Below are 22,756 nucleotides of genomic sequence, written 5' to 3'. Positions count from 1 at the left end.
CCCCAACTGCCCCATCTCACCAACTGCCCCATCTCCTCACCAACTGCCCCATCTCCCCACCAACTGCCCCATCTCCCCAACTGCCCCATCTCCCCAACTGCTCCATCTCCTCGAGTTTCTTGTGTATAAACATTTAGGACATTTTGGATCCCGAAGATCCTGAAGGGAAACAACCCCCAAGAGATGTTTGCCCAGAGCTCAGAACTGAGAGCTCTGTTGTTGCTCTGTGTGTTTTCATTACCAGTTTGTGTGTTCCCCATCCCTGGGCGTGCCCAAGGCCAGGGTGGGCAGAGCTCTCAGTGCCCTGGGACAGTGAAAGGTGTCCCTGTTGGAACTGGGTGGTCTTTGAGGTCCTTCCAACCCAAACCTTTCTGTGATTCCACCAGTTGATGTTTGGGAACAGCAGCCCCGTGAGTTGGGGGTTTGTTGTTTTGTTTTTTCCAATGGAAGGGCTTCTCTTCCAGGCAAATAAACAGCCAGGGAAGGACAGTTCCACCTGTTCCTCACCTCTCCCTCTCCCAAATCCCCACCTGCTCCCCTGGTGTCCCCCCGAGCCCTCCCAGCTCAGCTCAGGCAGGTGGAGGATGCAGGTGGTTGGTTTCCTTCTCTCCTGCTTCCCACACCTGCTGTTTCCTGCAGGGGCTCCACAACAAGTAAAATTTAACCTTTGAAATCCATAAACCCGTTTTGTCCAGTTGAGAGCCCCCCACTGGCCTTGGGAGAGTTTCTCTCTTTAATCTTTTTCCTTTTTCTTGTTTCTTTTCTCCTGCCCGAGATTCCAAACCCAGGAATTCCACAGCTGATATTTTCCCTTTTCCCTTTCCCTTTTTCCTCCCCCAGATTCAAGACCCAGGAATTCCACAGCTATTTTTCCTTTTTGCTTTTTCCTCCCCCAGATTCCAGACCAAGGAATTCCACAGATTATATTTTTCCCTTTTCCTTTTCCCTCCCCCACATTCCAAACTCAGGAATTCCACAGCTGATATTTTTCCTTTCTCCTCCCCCAGATTTCAAACCCAGGAATTCCACGGCTGATATTTTCCCTTTTCCCTTTTCCCTTTTCCTTTTTCCTTTCCCAGATTCCAAACCCAGGAATTCCACAGCTGATATTTTTCCTTTCTCCTCCCCCAGATTCCAAACCCAGGAGTTCCACAGATGATATTTTTCCCTTTTCCTTTTTCTTCCCCCAGATTCAAGACCCAGGAATTCCACAGCTGATCTTTTTCCTTTTTCCTTTCCCACATTTCAGACCCAGGAATTCCACAGCTGATCTTTTTCCTTTTTCCTTTCCCACATTTCAGACCCAGGAATTCCACAGCTGATATTTTTCCCTTTTTCTTGTTTCTTTTTTCCTCCCCCAGATTCCAAAGCCAGGAATTCCACAGATGGTATTTTCCGCTTTTCCCTTTTCCTTTTTTCTCCCCCAGATTCCAGACCCAGGAATTCCACAGCTGATATTTTTCCCTTTTCCTTTTTCCTCCCCCACATTCCAGACCCAGGAATTCCACAGCTGATATTTTTCCCTTTTTCTTGTTTCTTTTTTCCTTTCCCAGATTCCAAACTCAGGAATTCCACAGCTGATATTTTTCCTTCTTCTTGTTTCTTTTTTCCTCCCCCACATTCCAGACCCAGGAATTCCACAGCTGATTTTTTCCCTTTTCCCTTTTCCTTTCCCAGAATCCAAACCCAGGAATTCTGCAGCTGATATTTTTCCCTTTTCCCTTTTCCTCCCCCACATTCCAGACCCAGGAATTCCGCAGCTGATATTTTTCCTTTTTCCTTTTTCCTTTCCCAGACTCCAAACCCAGGAATTCCACAGCTGATATCTTTCCTTTTAGTTGTTTCCCTTTTCCTCCCCCACATTCCAGACCCAGGAATTCCACAGCTGATATTTTTCCCTTTTTCTTGTTTCTTTTTTCCTCCCCCAAATCCCAGAACCAGGAATTCCACGGCTGATATTTTTCCCTTTTCCCTTTTCCTTTCCCAGATTCCAAACCCAGGAATTCCACAGATTATATTTTTCCCTTTTCTTTTTTCCTCCCCCAGATTCCAAACCCAGGAATTCCACAGCTGATATTTTTCCTTTTAGTTGTTTCCTTTTTCCTTTCCCAGATTCCAAACCCAAGAATTCCACAGCTGATATCCTTCCTTTTAGTTGTTTCCCTTTTCCTCCCCCACATTCCAAAGCCAGGAATTCCACAGCTGGCAGAGCTTCACGTACCCTGGCACCTCCAGCCCCCCGGCCCTGGCACTGAAACAGCCGGTTTGGTTCGGAGGGCAGAAGGTGCCAACCAAAGGCAGCCCTACCTTGGTCTCCTCAGCATCCAGTGCCTGCCCACAGAGCAGGAAATCCTCGTACTGTGCCCAGGGCACGACGGGCTCGGGCAGCTCCCGCAGGTACAGCTTGAGCAGAGACGCCACCGTGTGAACATCCGTGTCCCTGCAAGGTGCCAAGAGCCCTCGGGAGAAACCCAGACCCAGCAGGTGCCAGCAGGGCAGCAAACTAATTGACAGGAAGCTCAACAGGAGCCACCAGTGTGCCCAGGTGGCCAAGAAGGCCAAGGGGATCCTGGCCTGGATCCAAAGTAGCGTGGCCAGCAGGCCCAGGGCAGTGACCCTTCCCCTGGACTCTGCCTTGGGGAGGCCACACCTTGAGTGTTGTGTTCAGTTCTGGACCCCTCAGTTGAGGCAAGAGATTGAGGGGCTGGAGAAGGGACTGGATGTGGCTCTGAGTGTCCTCTGAAACACCTCCAGGGACAGAGAATCCATTATGTCTTGATCCAACATGTCTTGATCCAACCCCACTGTGATCACCAGCCCAGGGCACTCTGTGCCCTGGGCTGGTGATCACAGTAGGGTTGGATCAAGGGTTGATGATCTCAGAGGTCTCTTCCAACCCAACTGAGAAGAGAAGAGAAGAGCAACGAGGCTGGAGAAGGGACTGGAGGTGGCACTGAGTGTCCTCTGAAACACCTCCAGGGACAGAGAATCCAACATGTCTTGATCCAACCCCACTGTGATCACCAGCCCAGGGCACAGAGTGCCAGAGTGATCCCAGTGGGGTTGGATCAAGGGTTGGATTTGATGATCTCAGAGGTCTCTTCCAATCCAACTGAGAAGAGCAACGAGGCTGGAGAAGGGACTGGAGCACAAGTGCTGTGGGGAGAGGCTGAGGGAGCTGGGGGTGTTCAGCCTGGAGAAGAGGAGGCTCAGAGGTGACCTCAGCACTGTCTGGAACTGCCTGAAGGGAAGTTGTGGCCAGCTGGGGGTTGGTCTCTTCTCCCAGGCACTCAGCAATAGGACAAGGGGGCACGATGGGCTCAAGCTCTGCCAGGGGAAATTGAAGTTGGAGAGCAGAAAGAAATTCTTTGCAGAGAGAGTGCTCAGGGATTGGAATGGGCTGCCCAGAGAGGGGGTGGATTCCCCATCCCTGGAGGGTTTGAACCTGAGCTTGGCCGTGGCACTGAGTGCCATGATCTGGTAAAGGGACTGGAGTTGGACCAAGGGTTGGACTCGATGATCTTGGAGGTCTTTTCCAACCCAATCCATTCTATGATTCTAAACCCTGCCCGAGCTCCTGCTGGGCACGGGGAGGTGTGAAATGGGAGGCCAGAGCAAGCTGGGGGCATCCACAGGGCACTCCAAGCCCGGCTGGCACGAGGTTTGCTGGAGGTTTAGTGCACCAGGTGCCCATGCAGGGAGCAGGGGTGGGCCTGGGCTGAGCTGGAATAGCCAGAAATGCAGTAAAAGGGCTCCTGTGCCCTCCCAAGGCCGAGTTTTGAGCTGGCACAGTCCCTGTCTCAGTCACTGCCCTTGGATCCTGGCACAGTCCCTGTCCTGGCTGCTCCCTCACAACTGTGGGCAAAGCAGGAGCCAAAGCCACAGCGGCTGCCCTGGCAGGGCACAGGGGTCTCAGTGTGCCCCCTTTACACTAAAAACCCTCAATCTCCCCCCAAAATCCCTTTTCTTCCCCCACTGCACAGCTGGAGCCCCACTGGTTTGGGAGCTGCACATCTGGAGCTCTGCACTGGCTCTTGTTGCTGCAGGTCAAGTGATAAAGAAAACCCCAAGAAAAAGGGAGCAAACCCTTCTCCCACCTCCCCAGAAAGCCAAGCTGTGCCAGCTGTGCCAAGCTGTGCCAGCTGTGCCAAACTGTGTGCTGGGCTCCTGAGGGTGTGCTGGGCTCCTCCTGTCTGGGGCTTCCACCTTGGGCCACACTCCCACTGTGGAGCTTCAGATCCTGCTCTGGAGCATCAACAGCAGCTGCTGGGGATGCTCTGCTGGGACAGAGGTTTGGAGCAGCAGCAGCTCTGCTGGGACAGATGTTTGGAACATCAGCAGCTGCTGCTGGGGAAGCTCTGCTGGGACAGATGTTTGGAGCAGCAGCAGCTGCTGGGGATGCTCTGCTGGGACAGATGTTGGAGCATCAACAGCTGCTGGGGATGCTCTGCTGGGACAGATGTTTGGAGCAGCAGCAGCTCTGCTGGGACAGATGTTTGGAACATCAGCAGCTGCTGCTGGGGATACTCTGCTGGGACAGATGTTTGGAGCATCATCAACAGCTGCTGGGGATGCTCTGCTGGGACAGATGTTTGGAGCAGCAGCAGCTCTGGTGGGACAGATGTTTGGAACATCATCAACAGCTGCTGGGGATGCTGTGCTGGGACAGATGTTTGGAGCATCATCAACAGCTGCTGGGGATGCTCTGCTGGGACAGATGTTTGTACCTCATCAACAGCTGCTGGGGATGCTCTGCTGGGACAGATGTTTGGAACATCAGCAGCAGCTGCTGGGGATGCTGTGCTGGGACAGATGTTTGGAACATCAGCAGCAGCTGCTGGGGATGCTGTGCTGGGACAGATGTTTGGAGCAGCAGCAGCAGCTGCTGAGGATGCTCTGCTGAGGGCAGGACTCACTGACCCTCATGGGTCCCTTCCAGCCCAACAGATCCCAGGATTCTGCCATTCCATAAACGTCACTCCCACGACTCCCCTCTCTGCACCTCCCATTTGTGGTTCCTGCTGAGCTCCCTCCCCTCTGGAGGGTCCAGCCTTGCTGCAGGGCACTGCAGGGGGGTCAGAGGGGCAGCTGTGCCCGGCTTTGGGGTGGCACCTGGGGGGGCAGAGGTACCTGTGGAACGAGGGCCTCTCGCCGGCGTCGAAGGCGTCGCGGAGCTGCTTCACCACCGTGTCCTGCCCAGGGAGCCGGAAAATGCCCTCCTCGCTCCTGCCCCGCTCCAGGATGAACTGGGCACACTTCTGCACCAGCACGGGCACCTGGGGCTGCCCAAAGCGCTGCTCGTACGCCACAGTGTCTGCCAGGTGCTGCCCAAACACCGCTGTGGACCAGGGCACACGGTCAGAGGGCACCGAGAGCAGCCCAGGGCTGGGCAGAGGGCACAAAGCTCAGAGTAAGGATCATCAGAGGGCACAAAGCTCAGCCCAGGGCTCGGCAGAGGGGCACAAAGCTCAGCTCAGGGCTGGGCAGAGGGCACAAAGCTCAGCCCAGGGCTCGGCAGAGGGCACAAAGCTCAGCCCAGGGCTCGGCAGAGGGCACAAAGCTCAGAGTAAGGATCATCAGAGGGCACAAAGCTCAGCCCAGGGCTTGGCAGAGGGGCACAAAGCTCAGAGTAAGGATCATCAGAGGGCACAAAGCTCAGCCCAGGGCTCGGCAGAGGGCACAAAGCTCAGCCCAGGGCTCGGTAAAGGGGCACAAAGTTCAGAGTAAGGATCATCAGAGGGCACAAAGCTCAGCTCAGGGCTCAGCAGAGGGCACAAAGCTCAGCCCAGGCCTTGGCAGAAGGCACAAAGCTCAGAGTAAGGATCATCAGAGGGGCACAAAGCTCAGCCCAGGGCTCAGCAGAGGGCACAAAGCTCAGTCCAGGGCTCAGCAGAGGGCACAAAGCTCAGCCCAGGCCTTGGCAGAGGGCACAAAGCTCAGCTCAGGGCTCGGCAGAGGGCACAAAGCTCAGTCCAGGGCTCAGCAGAGGGCACAAAGCTCAGCCCAGGACTCGGCAGAGGGCACAAAGCTCAGCCCAGGGCTTGGCAGAGGGCACAAAGCTCAGCCCAGGGCTCGGCAGAGGGCACAAAGCTCAGCCCAGGGCTCATCAGAAGGGCACAAAGCTCAGCCCAGGGCTCGGCAGAGGGCACAAAGCTCAGCCCAGGGCTTGGCAAAGGGGCACAAAGCTCAGCCCAGGGCTTGGCAGAGGGCACAAAGCTCATCAGAGGGACCCAAAGCTCAGCCCAAGAATCATCAGAGGGGCACAAACCTCAGACTAAGAATCATCAGAGAGACCCAAAGCTCAGCCCAAGGCTCAGCAGAGGGGCCTAAAGCTCAGCCCAAAGCTCATCAGAGGGGAACTAAGCTCAGCCCAAGGCTCATAATAGGGGCCCAAAGCCTTTACTGCTGGATCTTCCTTACAGGAGTTCATCCTTACAGGAAAAATGTGGACACTCCGTCCTGCCAGGAGGAGTCACCTTTGCTGCTTCTTTTGTGGTTTCACCTGTGGGGGCAAATTTCGAGTGTGCCCCTTTCTGACCCATCCATGGTTTATAATTCCCAGTTTTAGGATGGAATAACTGAGGGGCAGGAAAAGGATCCAGGGGCTGGAAAAGGATCCAGGGGTTAGAAGTGAAGATCCAGGGGATGGAAATGAGGATCCAGGGGATGGAAAAGGATACAGAAGTTGGAAATGAAGATCCAGCAGCTGGAAAAGGATCCAGGGGCTGGAAAAGGATCCAGGGAATGGAAATGAGGATCCAGGGGCTGGAAAAAGATCCAGGGCATGGAAAAGGATCCAGGGGATGGAAATGAAGATCCAGGGGATGGAAAAGGATCCAGGGGCTGGAAATGAGGATCCAGGGGCTGGAAATGAGGATCCAGAAGTTGGAAAAGGATCCAGGGGCTGGAAAAGGATCCAGAGGCTGGAAAAGGATCCAGGGGATGGAAATGAGGATCCAGGGCCTGAAAGTGAAGATCCAGGGGCTGGAAAAGGATCCAGGGGTTGGAAGTGAAGATCCAGGGGCTGGGAATGAGGATCCAGGGGCTGGAAATGAGGATCCAGGGGCTGGAAATGAGGATCCAGGGGCTGGAAGGGCTCATGCCAGAGTGTGAGGAGAGTGAGTGTGTGGCCAAGGCAGGATGGAGAGAAAATGGGGGCAGAAAAGTTGGGGTGAGCAGGAAAAGCAGAAAGAAAGCAAAGCAGAGCAAAGCAGAGCAAAGCAAAGCAGAGCAGAGCAAAGCAAAGCAGAGCAGAGCAAAGCAAAGCAGAGCAAAGCAGAGCAGAGCAAAGCAGAGCAGAGCAGAGCAAAGCAAAGCAAAGCAAAGCAAAGCAAAGCAAAGCAGAGCAGAGCAAAGCAGAGCAGAGCAAAGCAGAGCAGAGCAGAGCAGAGCCCTTGGCTGGGAAAGGGACATTTCTCAGCGATTTGTCGCCCAGTGGGAGTTGCTTTCAAGACCAGCTTTCCCAGGGTGCAGAAGCCACTGAGGAAGTTGGCAGAGGAAGGTGAAACCAGCCCAGAAATGCTCCCTCAGGCTCAGCTGCCCTTCCCCCAGCCCCGGGATCTGCTCCGGGTCCCGAGGGCATTCCCAGCCCCACATTCCAGCTCCAGTTCCCGCAGGGGAGGATTCCTCAGCCCACCTGGGAAAGCCTCCCCCAGAGGTGCTGCAGAGCACGAGGCAGCAGGAGAGGACCCTCCCAGGGCCACCCCTGGTGCCCGTTACCTCCCGAGGCCGAGCCCAGTGCCCGGCGCAGCGACTTCACCCACTCGTCCATCTCGCCCTGGGAACTGGCCATGAGCACACAGGGGTCCTGCCCGGCCCTGGGCGGCTCTCCTGGCACCCCTGCCCAGGAAAAGAGGGATCAGCATTGGTGGGGGCACTGGGGGGTACCCAGGGGTCCTGCCCTGCCAAGGAAAACAGGGATGCAGCATTGGTGGGGGCACTGGGGGATGCCCAGGGGTCCTGTCCGGCCCTGGGCGGCTCTCCTGGCACCCCTGCCAAGGAAAACAGGGATCAGCATTGGTGGGGGGCACTGGGGGATGCCCAGGGGTCCTGCCTGGCCCTGGGCTGCTCTCCTGGCACCCCTGCCAAGGAAAATAGGGATCAGCATTGGTGGGGGCACTGGGGGGCTCCCAGGGGTTCTGCCCTGCCAAGGAAAACAGGGATGCAGCATTGGTGGGGGGCACTGGAGGGTACCCAGGGGTCCTGCCCGGCCCTGGGCGGCTCTCCTGGCACCCCTGCCCAGGAAAAGAGGGATCAGCATTGGTGGGGGGCACTGGGAGGCTCCCAGGGGTCCTACCCTGCCATAAAAAACAGGAAGGCAGCATTCGTGGGGGCACTGGAGGGTATCCAGGGGACCTGCCCCACTCTGGGCTGCTCTCCTGGCACCCCTGCCAAGGAAAAGAGGGATCAGCATTGGTGGGGGGCACTGGGGGGTTCCCAGGGGTCCTGCCCTGCCAAGGAAAACAGGGATCAGCATTGGTGGGGGGCATTGGGGGGCGCCCAGGGGTCCTGCCCCACCCTGGGCTGTTCTCCTGGCACCCCTGCCCAGGAAAAGAGGGATCAGCATTGGTGGGGTCACTGGAGGGTGCCCAGGGGTCCTGCCCTGCCAAGGAAAACAGGACATGCAGCATTTTTGGGGGGCACTGGAGGGTTCCCAGGGTCCTGCCCCTCCAAAAACAAGGGTTGCAGCATTTTTGGGAGGGCACAGGAGGGTGCCCAGGAGTCCTGCCCTGCCAAACACGGGGCTGCAGCATTTCTGGGGGGCACTGGCTGGTTCTTGCTGGTTCCTTTGCCCAAAGAGCCCTTGGCCCCCATTTCCCCACGGGTGTCCCTTTGGCTGCAAAGGAAGCAGAGCTGTGACCATTCCCTGGAGGGAGGGAACAGAAAGTGCTGCCCTTGGCAGCTTGGCAAGGCTCCTCCTCCCCCTGGGCACTGCCCCAGGCCCTCCCTGGGCTGGGGGTGTTGAGAGCAGGATTTATTTCACATTAAACAGCACCGTGGGGACCTCGGGAAGAACTGGGAGCAAAAGGCCTGGGAAAAGCCCCCAGGAGTGAGTTTGGAGGGCAGAGCAGCCCAGGCAGCCTCACCTGGGATGATTTCGAAGATGAACTTGGCCCCTTCCTCGGGGTTGGTGGGCACCTCCTGGATGGTGCTGCCCTGCAGGGACAGGCAGCCCTAGGACAGAGCAGAGCAGGAGCTGGGAGTGCCCTGTGCCAGCCCTGAGAGGGCACAGCAGCACAGGGGGGGATTCCTGCCCTCAGACACACTGCAGGGGATGCATCTCATCTGTTTTTATAACTAGACACATAAATATGTGTGTCCATCTCTGTATCTCTATAGATTTATAATACAGACAACCTGGAATGACTTTTCAAGGCCACTTCTTAAATGCCATTTTTTCCAATTCTCAGAATGACAAAACTGCTTCTTTTGCTCGATTTTTTCCTTTCCTCCCTTTTCATGGTTTTTTTTAGACCTTGTTGGAAATGAAAGAAGAGGGAACAAAGGAGAAGGCACTTGGCAAACCCTGGAGGATCCTGAAGGGAGCGGGAAAACTGTTCCTGTCCCACAGCAGCACCAAAACCCAAAACCCAACCCAAAACCAACCCAAAAAACAGCTCAAAAACCAACCAAAAACCAGCCCAAAAACCAACCTAAAAATCAATCAAAAACCAACCTAAAAACCAACCTAAAAATCAATCAAAAACCAACCCAAAACCAACCCAAAAAAACAACCCAAAAAACAACCCAAAAACCAACCAAAAACCCAGCCCAAAAACCAACCCAGAAACCAAACCAGAAACCAACCTAAAAACCAACCAAAACCAAACCAAAAACCAACCAAAACCCAACCCAGAAACCAACCCAGAAACCCAACCCAGAAACCAACCTAAAAACCAACTAAAAACCAACCCAAAAACGAGCTCAAAACCCAACACAAAACCAGCCCAAAAACCAACCCAAAAAAACCAACCCAAAAACCAACCCAAAACCAACGTAAAAACCAACCTAAAAACCAACATAAAAATCAATCCAAAAACCAGCCCAAAAATCAACCCAAAAACCAACCCAGAAACCAGCCCAAAAGCCAACCCAAAAACCAGCCCAAAAACCAACCTAAAAATCAATCAAAAACCAACCTAAAAACCAACCAAAACCCAACCCAAAAAACAACCCAAAAACCAACCCAGAAACCAACCCAAAACCAACACAAAACCAACCCAAAAACTAATCCAAAAACCAACCCAGAAACCAACCAAAACCCAACCCAAAACCCAACCCAAAACCAATCCAAAGCTGGCAGGAGAGAGTAGAGTAAAAGAAGAAAAGGGATGGGAAATGTAAAAATAAAGTGGAAAAGAGTCATTTCTGTTGGACTTTCTCTTCCCCAGCAGTGGGGGCTGAGCCTCTCCTGGAGGCTCCTGGGGCAGGAAATGGGGCTGTGCCTCAGAAACTTTGGTGGATCTCTGGTGTGTCCATCAGGATCTGTGGTGGATCCATCCAAATCTTTGATGGATCCACCAGGATCTGTGGTGTCTCCATCAGGATCTGTGGTGGATCCATCAGAATCTTGGATGGATCCATCAGAATCTTTGATGGATCCACCAGGATCTGTTGTATCCCCATCAGGATCTGTGGTGGATCCATCAGAATCTTGGATGGATCCACCAGGATCTGTGGTGTCTCCACCAGGATCTGTTGTATCCCCATCAGGATCTGTCACGGATCCATCAGGATCTTTGATGGATCCATCAGAACCACTGGTGGAACCAGAGGGGCTGGACCTGCCCTGGGGTGGTGCCACAGGGGCACAGCCAGAGCTGCCCAAAGTGCCATGAAGAGCAATCAGGTTCTCCCAGGACCTGCTGTTCCCATGTCCCATTTCCATGGGAGGCTCCTCCTCCCTGTCACCCTGACATGGGGCAAAGCCAGAGGTGGCACCTGGACCCTCCTGTGCTCCCACCCCGAGGATGCTCCGACCTCCTTCCCCTTGGGAGTGTTTTCTGTCCTGGGATTAGTTTTGTTCCTTTAACACTTTGTCCAGAAAAGTGTTTTCCTGGCACAGGGGAGGGTTTGGAATTAATCCAAACTGGGAGAAGATGGTGGAGACTCACAAAGGAAGGTCCCTGATTCCTGATTTCTGCCAGGCAGGTGAACTGGGATGGTGGAGGGGGGGACAGAGGGTGGGTACAGCCCAGGGGGCTCAGGGTGGGATGGTGGTGCTGGAGGTGCTGAGGGTGGGATGGTGGTGCTGGAGGTGGGATGGTGGTGCTGGGGGTGGGATGGTGGTGCTGGAGGTGGGATGGTGGTGCTGGGGGTGGGATGGTGGTGCTGGAGGTGGGATGGAGGTGCTGGAGGTGGGATGGAGGTGCTGGAGGTGCTGGAGGTGGGATGGTGGTGCTGGAGGTGCTGGAGGTGGGATGGTGGTGCTGGGGGTGGGATGGTGGTGCTGGAGGTGCTGAGGGTGGGATGGTGTTGCTGGAGGTGTTGGAGGGTGGGATGGTGGTGCTGGAGGTGGGATGATGGTGCTGGAGGTGTTGGAGGGTGGGATGGTGGTCCTGGAGGTGCTGGAGGTGGGATGGTGGTGCTGGAGGTGCTGAGGGTGGGATGGTGGTGCTGGAGGCGGGATGATGGTGCTGGGGGTGGGATGGTGGGGCTGGAGGTGCTGAGGGTGGGATGGTGGTGCTGGAGGTGGGATGGTGGTGCTGAGGGTGGGATGGTGCAGTGGCGGGGGGGATGGTGGTGCTGGGGGTGGGATGGTGGTGCTGGAGGTGGGATGGTGATGCTGGAGGGTGGGATGGTGGTGCTGGGGGTGGGATGGTGGTGCTGGAGGTGTTGGAGGGTGGGATGGTGGTGCTGGAGGTGGGATGGTGCAGTGGGGGGTGGGATGGTGGTGCTGGGGGTGGGATGGTGGTGCTGGAGGTGGGATGGTGGTGCTGGGGGTGGGATGGTGATGCTGGAGGGTGGGATGGTGGTGCTGGGGGTGGGATGGTGGAGCTGGGGTGGGATGGTGGTGCTGGAGGGTGGGATGGTGGTGCTGGGGGTGGGATGGTGGTGCTGGAGGTGTTGGAGGGTGGGATGGTGGTGCTGGAGGTGGGATGGTGGTGCTGGAGGTGTTGGAGGGTGGGATGGTGGTGCTGGAGGTGGGATGGTGGTGCTGGAGGTGGGATGGTGCAGTGGGGGGTGGGATGGTGGTGCTGGGGGTGGGATGGTGGTGCTGGAGGTGGGATGGTGGTGCTGGAGGTGGGATGGTGGTGCTGGGGGTGGGATGGTGGAGCTGGGGTGGGATGGAGGTGCTGAGGGTGGGATGGTGGTGCTGGGGGTGGGATGGTGGTGCTGGAGGTGGGATGGTGATGCTGGAGGGTGGGATGGTGGTGCTGGGGGTATTGGAGGGTGGGATGGTGGTGCTGGAGGTGGGATGGTGGTGCTGGGGGTGGGGTGGTGCAGTGGGGGGTGGGATGGTGGTGCTGGGGGTGGGATGGTGCAGCTGGGGGTGGGATGGTGGTGCTGGGGGTGGGATGGTGCAGTTGGGGGTGGGATGGAGCCCCAGAGGATGCTCCCAGAGGGGGCTGCAGACTCTGGGCACTGGTGCAGCAGTTTAAATCCTGCCCAAGGGGGTGGGCACACCCCAGGTCCATGCCAGGGTCGGGAGGTCGCTGTGCCCTCCTGAGGATCCCCCAAAACCCCAGAACTGCTCCACTCAGGGTGCTCAGCAGGTTCCCAGCCCTGCCCTCAGAGGAGAAGGAGCTTTCTGGCCATGCCCCATGGCACCGGGGCAGCATGTGCCCCACTGAGGGTGGTGCTGGGCTGGGGCACAAACCCAGGGACCAGAGAGAGACATTTCCTCCCCCTCCAGCTGCCCCTGCCATGGCAGGAGGTGCCATGGAAGCTGCTGTCCTTGGCTGTGCTCTGCCCAGCTCTCTGCGCCCTCTCACAGCCAGGCTGTGCTGAAATGCCCTCAATCCTCCTGCCAGGCACTTTGCCCACCAGGAGCAGGGCTGGCACCTCTCCCAGAGCTCCCCATGCTGCTCCTGCTGCCAGGACAATGGTGGGCACCAAGCCCTTCTCCTCAGCCCTGCCCTCCTGTCCTGGGAAACAACCCCTGGCTTTGGAGCTGGAGCCTGGTTGGGTTTGCCCCAGCACCCCAATTGTGGGCACAGGGTCACCCAGCCCCTGGCACCTGAGGGATTTCAGTGCAGAGATGAAGTTCCTCCTCAGGATCTTTCATCTCTGTTACTGCCCAGAGGCAGAAAATGCCTTTAATACCCAACTCCAAACCCATCCCAAACCATTGTGGGGAGCCGGGGGCGGGTAAGGGACATTAAAGCCCATCCAGTGCCACCCCCTGCCATGGGCAGGGACACCTCCCACTGTCCCAGGTTGCTCCAACCTGCCCTTGGACACTCCCAGGGATGGGGCAGCCACAACTTCTCTGGGCACCCTGTGCCAGGACCTGCCCACCCTCACAGGGAAGATTTTTTTTTCCCCCGATATCCCACCTAAACCTTCTCTGTGCCAGTTTAAAGCCACTGCCCAGACAGGACCAGAGTCTCCCTCCATCCTCCTCTCAGGCTCCCTCAGGCACTGGAAGGTCCCACTTTGCCCACCCCAAAGCTCCTCCTCCCCACCCTGCCCCACCCCAGGCTGATGCTGAGCACCACCACAGCCCGGTGGCCGCTCCTACCTGTGGCTTGGCATCATCCTCATCCTTGTAGTAGTAGAGCTGCTGCCCCTTGAGCACGAAGTACCTGTGCTGCCAGTTCTTGACGATGGAGCGCTGCTTCTTCAGCCAGCCCAGCTTGAGCGGCCGCTCCAGCTCCTGCCCGCTCATCACGCTCCTGCACCGCCCTGCCAGGGCACAGAGGGGTGGCACGGGCTGCTGGGGGGCACTGGGCACACTGGGGGCACAGGGACCAGCTGCCAGCCCGGCCCCTGCGCCCTGCTCAGCTAACCCAGCGCTCAGAGGAAGTGGCTGCAGTATCTGCCCGCGAGTGCTTCCTTTTCCTGCGTGGGAGGCTTTGGCTCTCAAGTGAGAAGAGAATCAGGAGCTTTTGGGGGGGTTGGGTGGGCTTTGTTTTTAATGGCAACGTGTGGGTTTTGTGCCCACCCCTGTGACAGCAACAGCGACAGTGACAGAGACAGCAGAGTGACCTGCCTGGCTGGGAACAACTCCTTGGAAGTTGTTCTGGGAGAGCCTGGAGTTCACAACTCACACCACGGGACTGGAAAGTCTCCAAGGAGGGGGAAAGTGCCAGTGTGGGTGTGCCAGTGGGCAGAGCAGCGTCCCTGCCTCCTGTTTGTGCCATGCAGATCACAGAATCACAGAATCATAGAATGGACTGGGTTGGAAGAGACCCCTGAGATCATCCAGCCCAACCCTTGATCCAACCCTACTGTGATCACCAGCCCAGGGCACAGAGTGCCCTGGGCTGGTGATCACAGTGGGGTTGGATCAAGATGTGGTGGATTCTCCCAGTAGGGTTGGATCAAGACATGGTGGATTCTCACAGTGGGGTTGGATCAAGACATGGTGGATTCTCCCAGTGGGGTTGGATCAAGACGTGGTGGATTCTCACAGTAGGGTTGGATCAAGACATGGTGGATTCTCCCAGTGGGGTTGGATCAAGACGTGGTGGATTCTCACTCAGTGCCACATCCAGTCTCACCTTAAACACCTCCAGGGATGGAGAATCCACCCTCTCTCTGGGCAGCCCATTCCAAGGCCTGACCACCCTCTCTGCAAAGAATTCCCTCCCAAGATCCAACCCAAACCTGCCCTGGCACAGCTTAAGGCCGTGCCCTCTTGTGCCATTGCTGGTTGTGTGGGAAAAGAGCCCAACCCCCCCTGGGTCCAACCTCCTGTCAGGGAGTTCCAGACAGTGCTGAGGTCCCCCCTGAGCCTCCTCTTCTCCAGGCTGAACACCCCCAGCTCCCTCAGCCTCTCCCCACAGGGCTGGGGCTCCAGGCCCTTCTCCAGCCTTGTTGCTCTTCTCTGGAATTGCTGCAGCCCCTCAATGTCCTTCCCAACCTGAGGGCCCAGCACTGGGCACAGCACTCGAGGTGTGGCCTCACCAGGGCTGGGCACAGGGACAGGGACAGGGGCACTGCCCTTGTGCTGCTGCCACACTGCCCCTGAGCCAGGCCAGGGTGCCACTGGCCTTCTTGGCCACCTGGGCACTCCTGGGCACCCCTGGATACACCTGAGCACCCCTGGGCATCCATGGGCACCCCTGGGCACACCTGGGAACACCTGGGCACACCTGGGTACCCCTGGGCACATCTGGGCACACCTGAGCACCCCGGGAAAACCTGGGCACCCCTGGGCACCCTTGGGCACCCCTGGGCACACCTGGGAACACCTGGGCACACCTGGGCACATCTGGATACACCTGAGCACCCCTGGGCACACCTGGGAACACCTGGGCACCTCTGGGCACACCTGAGAACACCTGGGCACACCTGAGCACCCCTGGGCACACCTGGGAACACCTGGGCACACCTGGGAACACCTGGGCACCTCTGGGCACACACATCTGGCTCATGTTCAGCCTCCTGTCAATCCAATCCCCAGGTCCCTTCCCCCCTGGCCCCTCTCAGCCACTCTGTGCCCAGGTCAGCCCCACTGGCACCTCTCAGTGCCTCTGTGACAGCGAAAGCCTCAGGAGGGATCATTCCCAGAAGGGATTTTTGCCTCTGGACTGGGCACTGCACCCCCCAGTGCCAACCCAGCTGGGCAGAGTCAGCATTTGGAGCTGCAGGGCACAAATCATGCCATGGTTCCAGGGCCATTTGGCCTCCCTGGTCTCTGCACGGGGTTTTGCTGAGGGTTTGCCCCTCCCTGGCCAAAAGGGGCACCAGGAGGGGCCCTGAGGGTGAGGGGGGTTCAGGTTTGGGCCCTGCGGGGGCTCCTGGCAGAGGGGTTTGGGCGCAGCCAAGGGCACTGGGGTGGGATCTCTGCCCCCAGACCCCCATCCCTGCCCGGGCTGGGCAGAGGAACACGGAGCTCCAGGATGTGAAAACCCCGGAATCCTGGCCTGGAGCTGAGCACAAAGAACCCAAACCCGGGAAAATTCCAAATCTCTGTTGTTTCCCTGTGCTGGGGGGGCTGGCACACCTCAGCCCTGTGCCAGCTGCTCCCATGGCACAGGCACACACAGGGGGCACGGCTGGGGAACACCCCAAAAACGGGTTGGAATCTCAAAAAGGGTTTGGAATCCAAGAAAGGGTTTGGAATCCCAGAAATGGTTTGGAATCCCAGAAAAGGTTTGGAATCCCCAAAAGGGTTTGGAATCCCAGAAAAGGGTTGGAATCCCAGAAATGGTTTGGAATCCCAGAAAAGGTTTGGAATCCCCAAAAGGGTTTGGAATTCTAAAAGGGTTTAGAATCCCCAAAAGGGTTTGGAATCCCAGACAAGGTTTGGAATCCCCAAAACGGGTTTGGAATCCCAGAAAAGGGTTGGAATCCCACAAAATGTTTGGAATCCCCAAAAGGGGTTTGGAATCCCAGAAAAGGTTTGGAATCCCAAAAAGGGGTTAAAAGCCCAAAAAGGGTTTGGAATCCTAAAAGGGTTTAGAACCCAAGAAGGGTTTGGAAGCCCAAAAAGGGTTGGGAATTCCAAAAGGTTTGGAATGCCAAGAAGGGTTTGGAATGCCAAGAAGGGTTTGGCATCCCCAAACCAGCCTTCAGGAGGGCGCTGCCCCCTCAGTGTGTGCCCTGGCATGGCCCTGCAGGGCAGGAGCTCGGGAACAGGGACCTTCCAGAGGGAAAATGCTGGTCCCGGGGGGTTCCCTGAGGAGAAACCCCCGATGGCTCCTCCACTCCTGGAGCTGCTTTGCCCCTTTGCCAAAGGGCACTGCCCACACCTCCCAATGTTGGTTATTCCCAGCGAAGGGATCAGGATTTCCACATTCCTTCCTTCACGTCTTGGGGATGTTCCCACTCCTGGGAGGGGAGGGATTTTTGGGAATGATGCTCCTCGGGGTGGAGCAGCCCCGGGAGTGCCCACGGGGGCAGAGCCCTGCCCGCTCCTGGAGGGATAATCCCGGTGGGATCCCGGGATCTGCTGCCCCCACCCCATGCCCAGCCTGCCCCGAAGGGCTCAGCCTGGCAGGGCTGGTGCTCCAGGAGCACGAGGCTTGGAAGCAGATGGAATTCTGGGATTTGCTCTACCCACCCCATGCCCAGCCTGCCCCGAAGGGCTCAGCCTGGCATCCGACAGCACGGAGCTTGGCAGGAGAAATCCCGGGGGGTTTGGAAAAATGCAGTGGTTTCCTGCCCTTTCTGGGAGGAACATACTGTGCCCATAAAGTGCCCACACTGTGCCCATAAAGTGTCCACACATGTGCCCATACTGTACACATACGTGTGCCCAAAAAGTGCCCACACTGTGCCCATATATGTGCCCATACTCTGCCCACATTGTGCCCATACATGTCCCCACACTGTGCCCACACTGTACTCATACAGTGCCCATACATGTGCCCATACATGTTCCCCTATTGTGCCCATACTGTGCCCATAGTGTGTCCATACTCTGCCCATTCTGTGCCTATACCATGCCCATACATGTCCCCACACTGTGCCCACACTGTACCCACACAGAGCCCATACGTGTGCTCATACTGTGCCCATTCTGTGCCCATATTGTGCTCCTTCATGTGGCCATATTGTGCCCATACTCTGCCCATACCATGCTCATACATGTCCCCACACTGTGCCCACACTGTACCCATACAGTGCCCATACATGTTCCCCTATTGTGCCCATACTGTGCCCATACTGTGCCCATACTGTGCCCCTATTGTGCCCATACTGTGCCCATAGTGTGTCCATACTCTGCCCATTCTGTGCCCATGCCATGCCCATACATGTCCCCACACTGTACCCATACAGTGCCCATACATGTGCTCATACTGTGCTCATATTATGCCCATACTGTGCCCATTCTGTGCCCATATTGTGCTCATACATGTGGCCATATTGTGCCCATACTCTGCCCATACCATGCCCATGCATGTCCCCACACTGTGCCCACACTGTACCCATACAGTGCCCATACATGTTCCCCTATTGTGCCCATACTGTGCCCATACATGTCCCCACACTCTGCCCCCACTGTGCCCACTCTGTGCCCCTGGTACACACGGGGCTGTTTTCCCTCTCCAGGGGCAGCTCTGCCTGGACTTTGGGCCCCTTTAAGGCCAGAGGAGCCGTTTTGCTCCTTTTGTCCCCTCCCCACCAGGTGCCAGTGCCAGGGGAAGTGTGGGCAGTGCCCGAGGGTGTGGGCAGTGCCCGGGGGTGTGGGCAGTGCCTGGGAGTGTGGGCAGTGCCCGAGGGTGGGGGCAGTCCCCGGGGGTGTGGGCAGTGCCCGGGGGTGTGGGCAGTCCCCGGGGGTGTGGGCAGTGCCCGTGAGGGTGGGCAGTCCCCGGGGGTGTGGGCAGTGCCTGGGAGTGTGGGCAGTGCCCGGGGGGGTGGGCAGTGCCTGGGAGTGTGGGGAGTGCCCGGGGGTGTGGGCAGTGCCCGGGGGTGTGGGCAATGTCCTGGGGTGTGGACAGTGCCTGGGAGTGTGGGCAGTGCCAGGGGCAGTGTGGGCAGTGCCCGGGAGGGTGGGCAGGGTCCGACTGGCCTGGCTTTGCTCACAACTGGCGCTTTCTGCCCTGGGCAACATTTTCTGCACTGGCAAACCCAGAACAGCCGAGGGTGGGTGGTGGCACTGCTCTGTGGTGACTGGTGAGGTGCCCAGTTCAGGAGTGATGCCCAGTTTAGGTGGTGATGCCCAGTTAAGGTGTGATGCCCAGCTCAGGTGCCATGCCCAGATCAGGCTCAATGCCCAGATCAGGCTCAATGCCCAGCTCAGGTGCAATGCCCAGATCAGGCTCAATGCCCAGCTCAGGTGCAATGCCCAGTTAAGGTGTGATGCCCAGCTCAGGCTCAATGCCCAGCTCAGGTGCCATGCCCAGCTCAGGTGCAATGCCCAGCTCAGGTTCAATGTCCAGCTCAGGCTCAATGCCCATCTCAGGCTCAATGCCCATCTCAGGTGCCATGCCCAGTGCAGGGGTGATGCCCATCTCAGGTTCAATGCCCAGCTCAGGTGCAATGCCCAGCTCAGCACTTTACATGGGGTGGGCACCAAGCCCTTTCCCTGGCTCTGCCCAGCCTGGCCTGGCACTGCCATCCACCTCCGTCAAGAGCCCATCCCTGCACACTCAACTCTGCCCTTCTCTGCCCTCCCACAGGGCACAAAGAGCCAACGTGGTGCCCCCAAAGCATTTCCTGTGGAACCACCTCTAAGGTTCAGTATTTCCTCCAAAACATCCTCCCTCTCCCCCAGCCCTGGCACTGGGCACAGCCGTGCCCATGTCCTGCTGCCCAGTGCCCAAAGAGAGGAGCCCTGGCAAAGGTGACTTGCAGGGAAATGACAGAAGGTGCCACCCTGGTGCCCACACAGCCCTGCCCTGGGCCAGAGCCCTCCCTGCCCTGCAGGAGGCACAGGGGGCACCTGCAGTAAAACCAGGGAAGGTGCCACAGGAATTTGCACAATGAAATCCCCATTTCCCTGGAATGACTAAGGACCTTTTCAGTGCCCTCAGCACGAGGCAGAGCTGGTGCCCTGCCCAGGGGCTCCCAAAGCTGCCTGTGCCACTGCCAGGGCTGGGCACAAGGAGGGGAAGTGCCCCAGGGCAGGAGGAGCCAACGGGAGCAGGGGCAGCTCAGCTGCAATTCCTGCAAATCTTTGCAAATACGACTTTACATTTCCCAAGGGAAGTCACAGCAGCCCTGGAGACACGGACACCTGGCACAGAGCAGTGGGGGCAGGCCTGGCACAGAGCAGTGGGGGCAGGCCTGGCACAGAGCAGCGGGGGCAGGCCTGGCACAGAGCAGTGGGGGCAGGCCTGGCACAGAGCAGCGGGGGCAGGCCTGGCACAGACCACCTGGGTCTGACCTGGCACAGAGCAGCGGGGGCAGGTCTGGCACAGACCACCTGGGTCTAACTTGGCACAGAGCAGCGGGGGCAGGCCTGGCACAGACCACCTGGGTCTAACTTGGCACAGAGCAGCGGGGGCAGGCCTGGCACAGACCACCTGGGTCTGACCTGGCACAGAGCAGCGGGGGCAGGCCTGGCACAGACCACCTGGGTCTGACCTGGCACAGAGCAGCGGGGGCAGGCCTGGCACAGACCACCTGGGTCTGACCTGGCACAGAGCAGCGGGGGCAGGCCTGGCACAGACCACCTGGGTCTGACCTGGCAGAGAGAGATCAGCTGGGTCTAACCCAGCACAGACCAGCTGGGTCAGACCTGGCAGAGAAACCAGATGGGTCAAACCTGGCACAGACCAAGGTGTTCCCAAGGGGTTCCCGAGGCATTCCCAGGGCATTCCCAGGGCATTCCCAAGGGGTTCCCAAGGGGTTCCAAGGGCATTCCCAAGGGATTCCCAAGGTGTTCCCAAGAGGTTCCCCAAGGGTTCCCAGGGCATTCCCAAGGGGTTCCCAAGAGGTTCTCAAGAGGTTTCCAGGGCATTCCCAAGGCATTCCCAAGGGGTTCCCAAGGGGTTCCAAGGGCATTCCCAAGGGATTCCCAAGGGGTTCCCAAGAGGTTCCCTAGGGGTTCCCAAGGCATTCCCAAGGGGTTCCCAGGGCATTCCCAAGGAGTTCCCAAGAGGTTCCCAAGGGGTTCCCAAGGGGTTCCCAGGGCATTCCCAAGGGGTTCCCAAGGGGTTCCCAGGGCATTCCCAAGGGGTTCCAAAGAGGTTCCCAAGGGTTCCCAAGGCATTCCCAAGGCATTCCCAGGCTGGAGATGGGGTGGGTGCCCTGCAGGGCCTGGGCACGGGTGGTTGGTGGCTCAAGAGGGCACAGGGAGAGGCCCCGCCATGGCCATGGCACCAGAGGGCTCCTCCCCTGGGAGAGGAAACGGTGATGAAGGGCCCTGATTGCTTCCTCCTGCCAAGCTGCCCCTGGGCCTGCCCTGCTGCTCCTGCCCTGTGCCCACAGCCCCCAGAGCTGCATTTTGGGGGCCAACAGCCCCACAGTGCCATGTCCCCCTGAAACCCACCCTGCCAACCCCCCCGTCCCCCACCCCACTGTGCTCTGCTGCTCCTCCCCTGTGCCCACATCCCCCCAGAGCTGCAGTTTGGGGGGCAGCAGCCCCACAGTGCCATGTCCTCCCTTTCCCACACCCCACCACGCTCTGCTGCTCCTCCCCTGGGCTCCAAACCCCCCAGAGCTGCAGTTTGGGGGGCAGCAGCCCCACAGTGCCATGTCCCCCCTGTCCCCCACCCCACAGAGCCACAGCCCCAGCCCTGCCCCCAGATCGTTCCTGGGGACAACTTTGCAAATCACATCTTGAAAATCATCTGCAAATCATCTGGAAACCATCTGCAAACCAGGCAGTGCCCCCAGAGGGTCAAGTCCTCCCTCCAAGGGGCTGAAATCACAGCTGGGCTTGGCCACAGACACCCCACAGCCCCTGCCCTGCCCTGCCCCTGCCCCTGCCCCTGCCCCTGTCCTGCCCTGCCCCTGCCCCTGCCCCTGTCCCTGTCCCTGCCCCTGTCCTGCCCTGCCCCTGCCCCTGCCCCTGTCCCTGTCCCTGTCCCTGCCCCTGCCCCTGTCCCTGCCCCTGCCCCTGCCCCTGCCTTGCCCCTGCCCTGCCCCTGCCTTGCCCTGTCCCTATCCCTGCCCTGCCCCTGCCCCTGCCCCTGCCCTGCCCTGCCCTGCCCCTGCCCCTGCCCCTGTCCCTGTCCCTGCCCCTGCCCTGCCCCTGCCCCTGCCCCTGCCCCTGCCCCTGCCCTGCCCTGCCCCTGCCCCTGCCCCTGCCCCTGCCCCTGCCCCTGCCCCTGCCCCTGCCCTGCCCTGCCCCTGCCCCTGTCCCTGTCCCTGTCCCTGCCCCTGCCTTGCCCCTGCCCTGCCCTGCCCCTGCCTTGCCCTGTCCCTATCTCTGCCCTGCCCCTGCCCCTGTCCCTGTCCCTGCCCTGCCCCTGCCTCTGCCCCTGCCCTGCCCTGCCCCTGCCTTGCCCTGACCTGCCTTGCCCCTGCCCTCCCCTGCCCCTGCCCCTGTCCCTGTCCCTGCCCCTGTCCCTGCCCCTGCCCCTGCCTTGCCCTGCCCTCCCCTGCCCCTGCCCCTGCCCCTGCCCCGTCCCTGTCCCTGCCCTGCCCCTGCCCTTGCCCCTGACCCTGACCCTGTCCCTGCCCTGCCCTGCCCTTGCCCCTGCCCCTGCCCCTGCCCCTGCCCCTGTCCCTGCCCCTGTCCCTGCCCTGCCCTGCCCTGCCCTTGCCCCTGCCCCTGCCCTGTCCCTGCCCTGCCCTGCCCTGCCCTTGCCCCTGCCCTGCCCACCACCCCCGACCCCCAAGGGCCACCAGAGCCGCTCACGGTACCTATTTTTGCCACATCCATTTTCAGGTTGAACTCCCAGTTCCGTGGCAGCTTGAGGGACATTTTGGTTCAGGAAGGGTTGGGTCTCTTTCCCTCCAAGGTGGGTTTGCTCAGGAGTGTCTCTGAGCCCAGGCTGTGCCAGGGGTTGATCCCCCAACGCAGAGCTCGCCAAGGGTTGATTCGCCACCGAACTTCCTCCTCCTCCGAGAGAGGCCCCGGAGAGCCCCATAAAAGTACCTTCCTGCCCTGCTTTCCTGCTCTGCCTGCCCTGACCACACTCAGCTGGGGCCTCCTTTGCCTCCCTGCTTTGGGGGCACCTCTGCCCGGCCCCAGCGTGCCCAGGATGTGCCACCCGGGATGTGCCGCCCGGGGCTCTGCTCGGAGCGTTTG

The 22,756-nt window shown here is 58.7% G+C and overlaps 1 protein-coding gene across 1 annotated transcript in view; it reads right to left on the bottom strand.

The window, feature by feature from the left end:
* The window catches only part of ARHGAP25 (Rho GTPase activating protein 25), a 34,514-nt gene extending 11,758 nt beyond the window's left edge, over positions 1-22,756 (bottom strand). The window contains exons 1-6 of the mRNA XM_071579213.1: positions 22,369-22,756; positions 13,685-13,848; positions 9,087-9,174; positions 7,720-7,839; positions 5,131-5,338; positions 2,308-2,440 (exon numbers count right to left, since the gene is read on the bottom strand). Coding sequence (XP_071435314.1) covers positions 2,308-2,440; positions 5,131-5,338; positions 7,720-7,839; positions 9,087-9,174; positions 13,685-13,848; positions 22,369-22,429 — 774 coding nt within the window. The 5' untranslated portion in view covers positions 22,430-22,756. The remainder of the gene's footprint in view (positions 1-2,307; positions 2,441-5,130; positions 5,339-7,719; positions 7,840-9,086; positions 9,175-13,684; positions 13,849-22,368) is intronic.

Source organism: Pithys albifrons, chromosome 29 (assembly GCF_047495875.1).
Source record: "Pithys albifrons albifrons isolate INPA30051 chromosome 29, PitAlb_v1, whole genome shotgun sequence".
NCBI classification, from domain to species: Eukaryota; Metazoa; Chordata; class Aves; order Passeriformes; family Thamnophilidae; genus Pithys; species Pithys albifrons.
The sequence above is the reverse complement of the archived record's forward strand: the minus strand, read 5'-3'. Positions and strand labels throughout refer to the sequence as shown.